This window comes from Xenopus laevis, chromosome 2S, assembly GCF_017654675.1.
Source record: "Xenopus laevis strain J_2021 chromosome 2S, Xenopus_laevis_v10.1, whole genome shotgun sequence".
NCBI classification, from domain to species: Eukaryota; Metazoa; Chordata; class Amphibia; order Anura; family Pipidae; genus Xenopus; species Xenopus laevis.
The window spans coordinates 167814235-167829816 of record NC_054374.1 but is presented as its reverse complement, the minus strand read 5'-3'; the positions used below and the strand labels follow the sequence as shown (position 1 = coordinate 167829816).

Here is a 15582-nt window from a genome sequence, read left to right as displayed (position 1 = left end):
TATATATTGAGAGAGATTATGGAGAGTGACCTGGTGAGCCTTATTGGGCACATGTGGGGCCACATTCTCACAGACTGACATGTTATTGAAGTGTGTGTGTCAGAAACCCAGGAGCAGCATCTACCAATGGTGTAACTAAGACCTACACCCCCTTGGGGCCCTCTGGAGCTGTGATGAAGCAGAATATTGAGGGCACATTTCTCAGGGGTACATGCAGTGGCTGCAGGTTTTGGGGTGGGGGGGCTGGTGCACATACTGAATCTGGGCTCCGTTGCCTCAACTTGTTACACCACTGAAACCTGCCCCAGATACTCAGATACAATCACTGATCCAGGATTTGTAGATAACGGAAAAGTGAGGCCTTTATTGGGGCTCATTGGCAATTCCAGGCACAGAGCAAAGTGCAACAATTGGCTTCAACGTCTGGGTGTCCTCAAGTAGCCACAGTTGCCTCTGCTCCGTTTCCGAATACAAAGACCTGCGGACTGAGCTTAGAGTGGAGTGTGGCCCAAGTTATAACATCGTTCATTCTAAATGGGCAGGTGGGTGAAACATACACAGGTATCCCCCCCAATCAGCCCTTACCTGGTGCACGATGCTGAGGTGCAATGTAGGAATACAGGAGACATTGGGCCTACGACAGGCGTTAGGGACACGACACTCCTCACTGTCTGATGGATTTTACATGTGGTGTAGAGGGGGCGCAACATGAGCAATAAGGGGAGCGCACTCTCTCATATAAATACTGTATATACTGTATATCATATATCCATCAAGATTAGCATCTGCCCAAATCCACAACTCCATGTGCTCATCCAATTGAATTACACTTCTTTGTTCATTCAGAACGGCAACATATGGAGGTTAGACAAGATGTGGGGGGCCTCTCTGATTCCCCCGAGCTTGTGTGTCATTCAGATGTGTAAGTAAAGTGCACCAGTAGGACAAGTTGCAGGAGACCCCCTGCCTATAGTGTAGGGGTGACTTTACATTGTCCTGGGAGCAAATGCCCCGTCTGTGAGTTCTATAGGGCACCCGGCCAGACAGTGTGGGGGGGGGGGGTTCAGCGCTGCAGACTGTACAGGACAATAAGCTGCGTCTATACAACAGTCACACACAAGCCTTTTACACATCAGTTTGTGCATCTGATCAATTCCACGGAAAACTGAACTGTAGGATGTGACTGTGGGAAGTGTTTGTTACTTTGCAGACATTTGTATTTAGGCAAATAAACTGCTGTCGTCACACAACCGGCAGTAACTATTGGTAATGATCTCACTTGTGTCTCCAGACCTAGTAGAGTCCTGCTGTATTTACTGTAATTACTGTACTCACTGTACTTACTGTATTTACTGTACTTACTGCACTTACTGTACTTACTGCACTTACTGTACCTCCTGTATTTACTGTACTTACTGCACTTACTGTATCTACTGTATTTACTGTAATTACTGTATTTACTGTACTTACTGCACTTACTGTATTTACTGTACTTACTGTATGTACTGTAATTACTGTATTTACTGTACTTACTGTACTTACTGTAAATAACCAGAAGTATCTCCCAGTGATTAGAGGGAATAGGGGGAACTTACTGTACAAATGTCATGATTGTATATCTCTTATTGACCACTAGATGTCACTAGCACATCATTATTACTGTACTTACTGTATCAGGAGTCAGAGGCAGCAGTGCAGAGAAAGCGACAGACAGACAATTGTAAGTTGTACAGAATGATATGATATAAAAAGTCTAATTAGCAGCCTCGTTAGTGAGGTCATTGTACAATAACAAGGCTGGTCAGCAGGTTGGGGTCATTGCTGGGGTGGCATTTGGGGGGTGGGCAGATAAGGCAGTGGTCTCTGACCAGTGCTCAAATGGGGGGCCCGGGAGTTCAGTCAAATCACATGATCAGACATAATGGGCTTTACTGTAAGTCACTAACTGTCAGTTGGTAGAAGACTATATAAGCCGCACTGCACTATGGGGGGTTAAAGAAAGCTCGGAGGGGAGGGAGGTGTTTCTGGAAATGTTATTGATTAGATGTTGGATAAGATTAGGCCAATGGGCTTGGGCAGCTCTGAGCTCTCACACTTGGCACCAAATAAAGGAAAGTTGTACCTGTGACAGGACTGGATCTTCTTTGTTTAATCACTTGCTTCATGGGACCAAACAGTAGAAACACCAGACTCTAAACAGTGTGTAATTGCTTGGGTGCATGTCAGGGGCATGTGTAGGTGCAATTAATGGGCTCCCGGGGGTATCACCTCAATTACAGCGTCCCCTTTGTGTACAGAGCAGTGAGTATAGTGAGTATAATGAGTATAGTGAGTATAGTGAGTATAGTGAGTATAGTGAGTATAGTGAGTATAGTGAGTATAGTGGGTATAATGAGTATAGTGAGTATAGGGAGTATAGTGAGTATAGTGAGTACAGTGAGTATAATGAGTATAGTGAGTATAGTAAGTATAATTAGTATAGTGAGTATAGTGACTATAATGAGTATAGTGAGTATAATGAGTATAATGAGTATAGTGAGTATAGTGTGCATAGTGAGTATAGTGAGTATAGTGAGTATAGTGTGTATAGTGAGTATAATGACTATAGTGAGTATAGTGTGTATATTGAGTACAGTGAGTATAATGACTATAGTGAGTACAGTGAGTACAATGAGTACAATGAGTATAGTGAGTATAGTGAGTACAGTGAGTATAATGACTATAGTGATTATAGTGAGTACAATGAGTACAATGAGCATAGTGAGTATAGTGAGTATAGTGTGTATAGTGAGTATAGTGAGTATAGCGAGTATAGTGAGTATAGTGTGTATAGTGAGTACAGTGAGTATAATGACTATAGTGAGTATAATGAGTATAGTGAGTATAATGAGTACAGTGAGTATAGTGAGTATAGTGAGTATAGTGAGTACCACTTGCACTCAGTTTGCACTTTGCATTGGTAAATGAGCTGTTCACAAAAGTGTTTCACTGCTGATCACTCTCCGTATGACATCTGACTTCATACACTGGGGTCCCCACACTTATATCTGCTTTGTGCGCCAGAACCAGGGTGTGTGTGGGCCCCGGACCCCTAGTCTGACCCTGATTGTGTCTCTCCCAGGAGCATTAGTGAGTGTGTCAGTGGCATCATGTTCACCCACACACTTCTGCAGAATAATTTGTGGTGCCAGTGGTTCTGAAATAGGAAGAATAACTTCATTGCTGGGCAGAATAATCACAGGAATGGGCAGAACTACACTCAGTGCCCAGAAACAGCTTCAGCCCATCCCATAGATCAATGGGTTAATCTCACCCACCAACGCCCAGGAGTGGTGGAATTTCACTCTAGTGGACTGTGATGATCTCTAACTTCACTCTTTGATAAATAAACCCCATAGAGCCCGAGCATGCCTCCCATTATACCCAGGATTCTTCTAATTCCCAGACTGCATTTCTGGACTTGTAGTTAAGGTTCGACTCCCCTCTGCTTACCTTTTAATTGTAAGCTCTTGTGCTCAGGGCACCCTTCCTTCTGCGTTACTGCATTACATTTGCAGGAGGGTGTGAGTTTATATGGCAGCAGGTTCAAAATAATAATTCTAAAAAGGGGAAACAGTTCAAGAGATTTTCAATATAAATTAGTGAAACAAGAAACAAACTTCTCTCAGTTTTGTGGTAAAGTCTCTCCGGTCGTGACCCAGTGATATTGTGTTGGACTTTGCATGAACCCCCAGGATAATATTAATATTAATACACACAGCCCAGGGGCCCCTCACATTACCACTGAAAGAATTGGCAAAAATTGTCTTTTGGATTAAAGGCAAAGTATGTCCCATTTCAGTGCTGTCCCACTTATGTACCTTATTGTCCCATTCACAGTACAGGGCAAGAAAGGACTTGTGAGGTTGGTGATGTTTTGACCATAACTACTTCACAAGGCCACACCCACTTCTAGAGGTCCCTCCCACACAGTGGAAAGAATATGGCAGAGAAGATACGTTCTGGGCACACAATAATGTATTACAATTGTTTTACACAAGTTAGATACATTTCCAATGACATAATGTAAAGAGTCCCTGTTGGAATTGGTCTTGTAGGGCCCCCATAAAACCCTGAGCCGACTCTCACAGCAATTAGATACAGATAGTGCCAAACAGTACAGGTATATGAGCCACGGGTGGACATGGACTGGTGGGATTGTCCTAGGCTGTGACCTACTAACAGTTGGGTCCATTGGGTTCCCTGGTTGGTGAGCCTTATCCAGTAAAGAGGGGGAATGACCCAAACATTTTACTTGTTGAAAGTAAATGATCACTTTAGAATAGATAAAGATATTTTCTCACTTTCTGTTGTGTTGTATTAGTCCTGATGCCATAGACCAGGGGATTGAGCATGGGGGAGGTAGAAGTTGGCCAACAAGATGCGAGTATGGTGAGCAATGTTCTTCTTCTTCCAAACCTGTGCACCAAGGAAAAGCTAAGGATAGGAACATAGAATGTTAGAATGGCACATACATGGGATACACAAGTGCTGACGTCTTGAGGCGGCAGTCAAGCTCGGCAGAGTCCTGAGAATCTTTGTGTTGGACAATACAATGAGCAAAGGTTCATGGCTCGTACCAGGAACCCAAAAGCCAAGCCTATGTGGTCATTGAGGGAAACATCTTGGCAGGCAAGACAACCACTGCCATGTCCTCCCAGTACTAATGGAGAATAATGTTACATCTGTATTGATACATCAATCTGTACCAAGAAAGCCTCTCAGCCAGAAGGTAGAAAATAAATAATTCCATGTATAACGGCTAAAGCACTGGTTCTGATGATTGCCCCAGTGGCCAGGTTGACTCTATACCTAACTGGATTGCATATGGCAACATAGTGATCAAAAGCCATGGCCACAAATATGCCAGACTCAATAGAGGAGAATGCATGGAGAAGAAACATCTGGTACATGCACGTATGGTAGGAGATCTGATGGGAGTTGGACCAGAAGATACTAAGCAGCTTGGGCATGGTAGAGTTTGTCAGAACCAAGTCAATGATGGAACACTGTGATGAAGATGTACAAGGGCTGATGGAGACTAACCTCTGATAATGATTTGGAGGAGCACAAGGTTCCCAATCACTGCTATAAGGAATATGGAACAGAATGGGATGGACATGCAGATATGGAAGGCTTCAAGCCCAGGTATCTTGAGCAGAATGAAGGTGGTGCTGAATTGTGCTTAGTACAAGGAATACCTATGCTGCCATAGTTTTATGGGATCTCTCTGCACAGACTATGAGCAAACTTAGGGACTGTTCCTGCTGAATTGTGCTTAGTACAGGGGAATACCTATGCTGCCATAGTTTTATGGGATCTCTCTGTACAGACTATGAGCAAACTTAGGGGCTGTTCCTGCTGAATTGTGCTTAGTACAGGGGATACCTATGCTGCCATAGTTTTATGGGATCTCTCTGTACAGACTATGAGCAAACTTAGGGGCTGTTCCTGCTGAATTGTGCTTAGTACAGGGGATACCTATGCTGCCATAGTTTTATGGGCTCTCTGTATGAGCAAACTTAGGGGACTGTTCCTGCTGAATTGTGCTTAGTACAGGGAATACCTATGCAGCCATAGTTTTATGGGATCTCTCTGTACAGACTATGAGCAAACTTAGGGGCTGTTCCTGCTGAATTGTGCTTAGTACAGGGAATACCTATGCTGCCATAGTTTTATGGGATCTCTCTGTACAGACTATGAGCAAACTTAGGGACTGTTCCTGCTGAATTGTGCTTAGTACAGGGAATACCTATGCTGCCATAGTTGTATGATATCTATAAACTCCATTGTACTTCTCCTGGTCTGAGCTGGCGAAGACAAGTCTTACGAAAGAGGTAACGTTCAGTAAAATCCGCATTTTAGTGAATTTGCTGAGTAACATCGCCTGGCGATAGATTGCGAATGAGAACTAACGTCTGTCTCTTTTGCTAGCGAATTGGCGCCTGCACCTGTGGGGGGGGGCTACGCTGGTGAATTGTCGCTAGCATTAGCCACTTCGCACCTTAGTAAATCTGCCCCTTGGTCTCTTTGTGCCGTGACTGCTATCTGTACCTGCTGCTGATGGAAATCAATTAAAGGCCAATTATACAGACACTGGGGCCCCTGAGATCTCATCAGCTCTAAATTCTCCCCCATTGGGCTCAGCTCTATCATCATTTGTTTAGCAACACGTCCCATGGAACAATGAGAATTACTGTTTATTTGAAAGTTGATGATATTCATCCCATTAAGACAAGTATTAGAGATGCACCGAATCCAGGATACGGTTTGGGATTTGGATTCAGCCTTTTTCAGAAGGATTCGGATTCGGATGAATCCTTGTGCCAGGCCAAACTGAATCCCAATACTAATTTGCATGTGTAAATTAGGGGCGGGTAGAGAAAACACGTTACTTTTCGTCACAATTTTTTTTCCCACTTTCCTGCCCTTAGGATTCGAATTCGGTTCGGTATTCGGCCAAATCTTTCACCAAGGATTCGGGGAATTAATAATTAATAATTATATGGTAAACCTGTACAGAGCAGAACTTATTTCTGTATTTCTGGATACAGAAGCTGCCATTATGCTCCCCGTGTTTCTCTGCAAAGCCCTATGTAAACTGAATATTACTCATTGTATAAGGTTCATTTCTGTCAGTGTAATACATGCAGCTCGATTTTCAGCAGGTCTTGTAACCTATAGCAACCAATCAGCAGGTAGAACATCACCTGTTAAAAGCAAATCTAATTGGTCACTATGGGTTACTAGGTTAGACTCTTGGAGAAGTGAATGTTATGCACAACCAATAATAAAGAGGGCTCCATGTCTTATGCCTTATGTCTCCCTTCTGTGCCTGATGTACAGCGAACCCAACACTGGGGGACCCCCATGGCACCGCCAACAATAAGCTGGTAGTGGTGGCACCAAAACAAGGCAATGATATTGTGAGAATTTCTTCTTCATTTCTTTTGTACTGGTGGAAATACAGAAAACCTACAGGAAAAATGTCGCCGCCTTCCCAGTGACTATGATACATTTGTAGGAATGTCAATATAATGGTCTCGTTTCACTCATCACTCACAATGCAGAATAATATTCCTGGGGCAAAACTGGATGTCCCACCATAAGGAGGCGCTATAGAAGATACTCACTGTGTAGAGACCTCAGTACAGAGCCCAGCAGAGTCACTGGGTTACAAGTAATTACTGTTTTACTCTTGACTTTTACTCATATTGTACAGCCTGGCGCTTGCCATAAACTGATCACATAGAGGGTCCCTTTGGGCCAGTGAGAAACAACCTGATGGGCCCCAGTGCTCATAGTCCTCTGCCTGCTCCCCCAATCAGCTGCCCCAAAAGTAAAGAATGTGAAGTATGAGGGGGGGTTGGCTCCAGAGTTTGGAAGTCTAGAGTCTTGTTGGGCCCCAAAGCTCCAGTCCAACCCTGATCACACAGGTGGCCCTTCCACTCTCCATTTGATTTTAGTCCCCCCCCTCTGTGTATCCTTATTATTAGGACTTTGGAACAGACCCCCAGGGGCTGGGAATGGGGCCCATTATATTGGAATTACACCTCTCCTATCATTAAACTTGTAAATCATAGTCACACAGGGGCCCGTGATTATCACTGTTGGGGTCTCTTAGCACAATCCCCTCCAGTGTCACTAGTGTTTCTATTCATTTGGGAGTGATGTGGCCCCAAAAACCAGTTGTGAGAGCTCTTGGGCACAGGCTGTATAACTATATTTAACTGGTGATACTTCCATAAAGCGGTTAGGCCTTTGGCTCCTCCAGTGAGTGTGAGTGCAGGTTATGCCTTTGGCTCCTCCAGTGAGTGTGAGTGCAGGTTGGGCCCTCAGTTCCTATAAATCCAGTGAAAGTTGTACAATCACTGTGAGTACAGAGAGAAGTACAGAGGACATAACTGTTTGTTACTATACACACGGCACATGAGGATCTGAACCTCCTCTCCTTGGTTTGGAGGTCACAGCACCTACAAAGCATCAACTAACCCCTATGTATAGAAGGGTCCCAAATTATCATTTTTCACCCCTGCCTCCACTTGGAATTCCTGGACTAGAAGGTTCTGACCCCCCCCCCATCGAATCTGAACCCATGTACTGCCCTCTGTGCCTGCTGTCGCAACTGCCGGCTGACTATCTAATACCACCAGCCTCAAGATGATGAGGATCTAGTGCTTTAATACACAGAAAATATATATTGTGGGCTGTGTCCTACAGATATTCTATTCCATTTGTCTGGAGTCTGCCATTCTCATAGCCATTATACATTGGTATATGCCACCCTTTGCACTAACACTCCAATGGCCTCATGTGTGGGCAGTAACTAAAGCTGTGGCATCAATGACCCCTCTTCCCAAACTGGGGGCTGCCATATTGTACAGAAACCTTGTACATGGAGCCATAGCTATTAGAAGGTTGGCACTGGCATTAAGTAATAAGATCAGTAAATGCATCTCAAGTAACATTAGGTGGCATCATACATGACATCTTGGCCGCTTGCCTATGACAACAACTTGCCTTCTGCCAGTTGTCCCCCACTAGAGACAAAACCCAGTGTTTGGACCAATTGGTTTGAAGTGAAATTCCTCCTGGTCTCCTTCTCTGAATGGAATTGGAAGGGCAGGTGGATTAAAGGGCAACTAAGGCTGTGGATGTGATGATAAGGCTGGTGGATCACTTGAGCAATCATCTGATGCCTGCAGTTGGGCTGCACTGATTTTCTGGTGACTGCCCTTATGGGTGGTTGTCAAAGCCTGGGGGATCTCCATTTCTAGGTGCTGAGTGGTATATAAAGGGTTAAAACACCTTTTAAGACCAGGTGGGCATGTTCTTTACCAACCTAAGATTTCAGTGCAAAGCCCACCGTGTTGTTATTTCAAACCCAGGGTCTTTCATGCCATTTGGCATTGGGCACATGAACAGGCAGATCCACCTCGGCTCTAAGGGGCCACATCTCTATCTTTTCCCCATGCACCTCGGAGTGAGCGGAGCAGCTGATTTCTATAACGTCTCCCTCTTCTCATTGGGTTAAGGGGGGTCACTCGCTGTGTTTATTGACTACAAATTCTCTCCCTTTGTTTAGTCTGCAGTTTGCCCGTTTCCTGCCTCGAACCCCCCATAAATCTTCAGCGTCCGGCTTCAAAGATCAGTGTTGGACACGGGAACAGGGTCCTGCAAAACCTACTCATCCCGGCCACCATGACAGGGACAAGTAAACAATGAACTTGAATAGATGTAGATGGCATGTGCTTTCCCGCCTCATACTAGGGAATGAAAGAGAAATCAATGACACAAGGATGGTTAAAAAGCCAATTATTTTAGGACCCCTGTGAAATGTTGGAGTAGATACTTTTCCTTTAAAAGGGACAGGCAACTGGCAAAGCTATGGAATGACATTGGCTAGACCTTCACACAGTGGCCACCCATACAGGTTACTTCACAGGAAAGATTTAAAAAAAAAACCACTCTACATTTATCAGACTTGTAAAGTTTTAATGGTTCTTGTAGCTCCTCCTGCTCATTTAGTCTCACTTTAATTAATACCCAAATATCCTTTACCCAAAAGCAGATGTTTGTGTTAAAGCCAGTTGGAGAACCACCACGTGATGGTCAAGGCCCTCTTTCCCCAAGGCAACAGACATATGAAATAGGGAGTCAGTTCATAAATACAAGAATTTATCATTCACCCCAATCTCGTGCTTTGGATTGTTTTGGGGGCTCTTCCCTAACGACAGACACAATCTCTTATAAGGCTGACAGTATTCACAATAACACATTGGAGATGCCATCATGAAAAAGACTTCACATGAGTTGTGATACCAGTGTAGCGACTCACCTCCCTGGTGGTCTAGCGGTGCCGCTCCTCTATTTCCCCTCAAGCGCCGGTTCCTTAGGGCGCGCGCAACACGCCTCTGTGTGTTTTAAAGGCGCATTGGCGCAAAAATTAAAGGGTTTAAAAGGCGCATTTGGACTTTGATCATTGCCCGTTATAGGATCTTGTTCCTGGTGCTTCTGTGCTATTTGAGCTTCTGTTTATCTGTGATTTTGACTACCTACCTCTGACTCCTGTATCCTGACCCTTGCCTGATATCCGACTTCACTTATTCTTATCCCTACTGATTGATCTCCTGGTTTGACCCTTGCCTGCCTGACTCTGTTTTGTATTCTGCCTGCCCCGACCCGGCCTGATCTGACTACAATTCTGCCTACGCCTTGTACCGTGACCATCCGCCCAAAAACTTTGTATTACAGTCGTGCCCCTTTGTCTGTTCAGAACCTCTCGCTTTGCACCTCTCTTAATAATACCTGGCGGCATTCGGTTAGCCGAGGGCTGAGGGCCAAGGCGGAAGCAAGAGTCAAGAACAGGGTGCTTAGCATTGGTTCTGAATTTACGGTGCCGACAGTGACAACCAGTTATTTTTATCTTGTAGTTCCTTAAAGTGTTTCTTTCCTAAACAAGAAGACCCTACCTATTTACCCTCATGGCACATTAGGCGGTTTGACCACTACTGCCATCAGACGCCAATCAATGTCCCACAGGCTATTAAATTAACAGTACTTTACATAATGCATATTCCTCAATTTGTTTTGTTATCCATCTCCATCAAACTTGCCAACATGATCAGCTGGAGTATTTGAAATATTAAAAGTTCTATTGTTTCATCTTCTTCATTACAGGTCCCCACTGGTTTTGATCCAGTGTTTCTTACTGCAGAATATTTTTCTCAGTCTAGAGCGGATTTCCTTTGTTTTGATGCCATAAATGATGGGGTTTATGATAGGAGGCACAAGAAGGTAGACATTCCCAAATAAAATATGTAAGATTGGGAAAACCTCATTCATACCAAATCTGTGCACCACTGACAGGCCAATGAGAGGGATATAGAACACCAGGACGGCGCATATATGGGCTGCACAAGTGCTAAAGGCTTTAAGACTGGCCTCTTCCACCAGGTCAACCACCGCTCTGATGATCAACAAGTAGGACCAGGCGATGAATATGGAATCCAGTCCCATGACTAACAGAATAATGAATAGTCCATACACCACATTGACCTTATTATCTGCAGAAGTCAACTTCATGAGCTCCTGGTGCAAGCAGTAGGAATGCGTCAGAACATTGTTTTCACAGAAGGGTAGTCTCTTGATGAGTACGGGGAGAGGGATCATGACCAGAGCTCCCCTGAGTAGAATGATCTTGCTGATTTTGATGATTGTTTCCTCAGTGAAAACAGAAGGGTATCTAAGGGGGTGACAGATGGCAACATAACGGTCCACAGCCATGGCCATTAGGATCCCAGACTCCAGTGCCGATAGGAAATGGATGAAAAACATTTGAAGCAGGCATGAATCAAAGAAGATCTCAGTAGAGTTAAACCAGAAGATCCCCAGCATTCTGGGCATGGTGGTGTTGGCTAAGAGAAGGTCAATGACCGAGAGCATGAAAAGGAATATATACATGGGCTTATGGAGATCCTCTTCCACCTTGATGATGTAAAGAATAATACAGCTCCCTACAATGGCCACAAGGTACATAAGGAGCAGGGGAAACCCGACCCAGAACTGATATTGCAGACGAGGAATCCCGGTCAGGAAGAAACTGGTGCTGGAGTTGGAAGCATTAAATATACACATGGTCTCTGTCCAGTATGGGGTCTATCAGGAGATTGTCATAGTCGGGAGTAAAGAAGTAAATTGCAGTTAATTCAATGTACTTTGGTTTTGCCTAATTTAGGGTTATTTATTATGCAAACGTTTCCAGTCCACCATGACAGGCCAGGCCCAACCAGTTCCCAAATATGAGCAGCATCAGTCAGCTATGCCTAAAAACATTCCTTTTCCCCTACTATTGATGACTTCTCTGTAATAGTATTGTCTCCACCATTTCTCCCAGCTACATACCCATCTGGGTGCTGGGTGCTCAGTGCCAATGTACTGCTCACTCTAATCTTTAGGGCCCAGAAGGTGGGAGGACGTTCAGATGATGGGATGTATATGGCACCTCCTAACATTAAGCAGCTCGTGGATAAGAGATCATCTGGAATTTAGGGCCATTGTGGGCTTCCATGTGACATATTGGAACAGATCTGTTCTCCAAATACCACTGACTACTCATTTAATAGACCTGCTACATTCTTCCAGGAAACTGCAACACATGAAACCCCCTGAGCAGGTTACAAGTGCAGGTTCCAGATGCAAATTTTATGGGGAAAAGGTAAACACTACAAAAAAGTCACTTTGTACTTTATTTTGCCCCTTTCTGCTAAATGAGGTGAAGAGAATTTTTCTTTAAAGGGCAATAGATTTTGTTTTATGATGTCAAACAACATAAATCACAGCCACAAACTGGGTCACTCTCTGTAGTAAATGGGCATAGAGCTGGTTCTAACTGGACTCCAAGGACACAATATTTGGCTGAGTAGTTACACCCATGGCTACGAGGAAAGTCACATTGGAACTGGCACTTACTGTCTCTCTACCCACCTGCACCTCTGTATATGGGTTGAAGGCTTTGCTGTGTGTGTTTGAGGGAGCATTTGGCTAAGATTTGGGGGGTAGTGTTTGTGCCATGGGAGATGAGTGTGGGCATGTGTTACCCCAACACAAACAGTTACACATTGGGAGCCCCGTATTGTGAGTAAGACTGGTGACATTTATGGGTGGGGTTCAGTAGCAGGAGGCTTCCCCTACGAGACTACGAACAATTCTATAGACACAGTCAGACAAAGCCAACGATTTACCTTTTGTCTCCTGCGTGTTCCTGGTCCACATTAGGTGCCTCTCGTCAGCGGCTGCTGTTGGTCCCTCACCCCAATATCTGTAAAGGGAATGAAGATGAATCACAGAAGCAGATGGGCCCCACTCATGTCTTGTCTATCGGTATGGACACATGGAACCAGAGCATGGAACCTTGGAGAAGTCTGTCCGTCCCGTTGGTTCATCACTCACTGAAGGTTGAGCCCAGGGAATCATGGGAAGAGAATGTTTATTGCTCGGCTATAAAATCCAGATGAGAAGCAGCGGCGCAACTCTGAACTCCTCCGAAAGCACAACGAGCTGGTTGGGTCATAAACATCTGATAGGAAAGATTTTACTGGGAAATTCAGATAAGGCTGGTAACCCTCCAGCATGTTGTATCCTCAGCCCCCAGCCCAGTGGAAACTGCTCATCACATACACACTATGTAATCTCCTTACTCACTATGTAATCTCTTTACTCACTATGTAATCTCCTTACTCACTATGTAATCTCTTTACTCACTATGTAATCTCTTTTCTCACTATGTAATCTCCTTACTCACTATGTAATCTCTTTACTCACTATGTAATCTCTTTACTCACTATGTAATCTCTTTACTCACTATGTAATCTCTTTACTCACTATGTAATCTCTTTACTCACTATGTAATCTCCTTACTCACTATGTAATCTCTTTACTCACTATGTAATCTCCTTACTCACTATGTAATCTCTTTACTCACTATGTAATCTCTTTACTCACTATGTAATCTCTTTACTCACTATGTAATCTCTTTACTCACTATGTAATCTCCTTACTCACTATGTAATCTCCTTACTCACTATGTAATCTCTTTACTCACTATGTAATCTCTTTACTCACTATGTAATCTCCTTACTCACTATGTAATCTCTTTACTCACTATGTAATCTCTTTACTCACTATGTAATCTCCTTACTCACTATGTAATCTCCTTACTCACTATGTAATCTCTTTACTCACTATGTAATCTCTTTACTCACTATGTAATCTCCTTACTCACTATGTAATCTCCTTACTCACTATGTAATCTCTTTACTCACTATGTAATCTCTTTACTCACTATATAATCTCTTTACTCACTATGTAATCTCCTTACTCACTATATAATCTCTTTACTCACTTTGTAATCTCTTTACTCACTATGTAATATCTTTACTCACTATGTAATCTCCTTACTCACTATGTAATCTCCTTACTCACTATGTAAACTGCTTACTCACTATGTAATCTCTTTACTCACTATGTAATCTCCTTACTTACTATGTAATCTCTTTACTCACTATATAATCACTTTACTCACTTTGTAATCTCTTTACTCACTATGTAATATCTTTACTCACTATGTAATCTCTTTACTCACAATGTAATCTCCTTACTCACTGTGTAATCTACTTACTCACTATGTAATCTCTTTACTCACTATGTAATCTCTTTACTCACTATGTAATCTCCTTATTCACTATGTAATCTCCTTACTCACTATGTAATCTCTTTACTCACTATATAATCTCTTTACTCACTTTGTAATCTCTTTACTCACTATGTAATCACTTTACTCACTATGTAATCTCCTTACTCACTATGTAATGTCTTTACTCACTATGTAATCTCCTTACTCACTATGTAATCTCCTTACTCACTATATAATCTCTTTACTCACGTTGTAATCTCTTTACTCACTATGTAATCTCTTTACTCACTATGTAATCTCCTTACTCACTATGTATTCTCTTTACTCACTATGTGATCTCTTTACTCACTATGTAATCTCCTTACTCACTATATAATCTTTTTACTCACTGTGTAATCTCTTTACCCACTATGTAATCTCCTTACATCACTATTATTATTTGTATAAAAACATTGAATAACCGATGTCCACTCTGAGTATCACCCATGTGTTATATTTTACCCCCTACTGTAAATGATAAGGATATTAGAAGTCACTGAGGGGTTGTTCTGTGACCATATAAAGGCACAAGGCTGCAGGCTGAGTTATACAGGGAACTCTGAGTATCACTCATGTATTATAAGGGATAATGTACCCCCTACTGTAAATGATAAGGATATTAGAAGTCACTGAGGGGTTGTTCTGTGACCATATAAAGGCACAAGGCTGCAGGCTGAGTTATACAGGGAACTCTGAGTATCACTCATGTATTATAAGAATAATGTACCCCCTACTGTAAATGATAAGGATATTAGAAGTCACTGAGGGGTTGTTCTGTGACCATATAAAGGCACAAGGCTGCAGGCTGAGTTATACAGGGAACTCTGAGTATCACTCATGTATTATAAGGGATAATGTACCCCCTACTGTAAATGATAAGGATATTAGAAGTCACTGGGAGGTTCTGTGGGTCCGTGAGCTCGGGGGGGGGGGCGGGGGGGCAGACTCAGGGGTGTTTGGGTGAGTTGCGCTTGGAGTCGGTGCAGTAGTTAAATGTTGAAATCTCAGATCCATTTATAAATCATTGTTGTTTGTTTGTCAGACTGGGAATTCCCAGCATTCCCTGAAACTTGCCCCCATCTATGTCCGAATCCAAATCAGAAAGAGCCCCCATGCTGTGCAGAAAGATTTCTATTGGCTCCGATGTGATGGGCCGTCCCTTAACCCCTTATGCACCAGTACAGATACAAAGTCATGGGCTGCACAATGGAATGATTTAAAGGGAACATAAACCTGCCATAGTAGTGTTCCAGTTATATGTTGCTGTTCTACAACCCCAGGCTTAGAGCATGATGGGAGCTGTAGTCTAG

At 43.2% G+C, this 15582-nt stretch overlaps 1 protein-coding gene and 1 pseudogene across 1 annotated transcript; both read right to left on the bottom strand.

Moving 5' to 3' along the window:
* Window positions 1-4316: 4316 nt before the first annotated feature.
* On the bottom strand, window positions 4317-9683 carry LOC121400813 (annotated as a pseudogene).
* A 1016-nt stretch (window positions 9684-10699) lies between these two features.
* Window positions 10700-11713, bottom strand: or51e1.S (olfactory receptor family 51 subfamily E member 1 S homeolog). Its single transcript, XM_018248763.2, has one exon. It carries the CDS (start codon window positions 11674-11676, stop codon window positions 10714-10716), a length of 963 nt encoding a protein of 320 aa, XP_018104252.1. The 5' UTR covers window positions 11677-11713; the 3' UTR covers window positions 10700-10713.
* Between the last annotated feature and the right edge of the window lie 3869 nt (window positions 11714-15582).

Excerpts from the sequence above, each read along its gene's own strand:
- or51e1.S (XM_018248763.2), bottom strand. The coding sequence starts at position 11,676 with ATGTGTATATTTAATGCTTCCAACTCCAGCACCAGTTTCTTCCTGACC.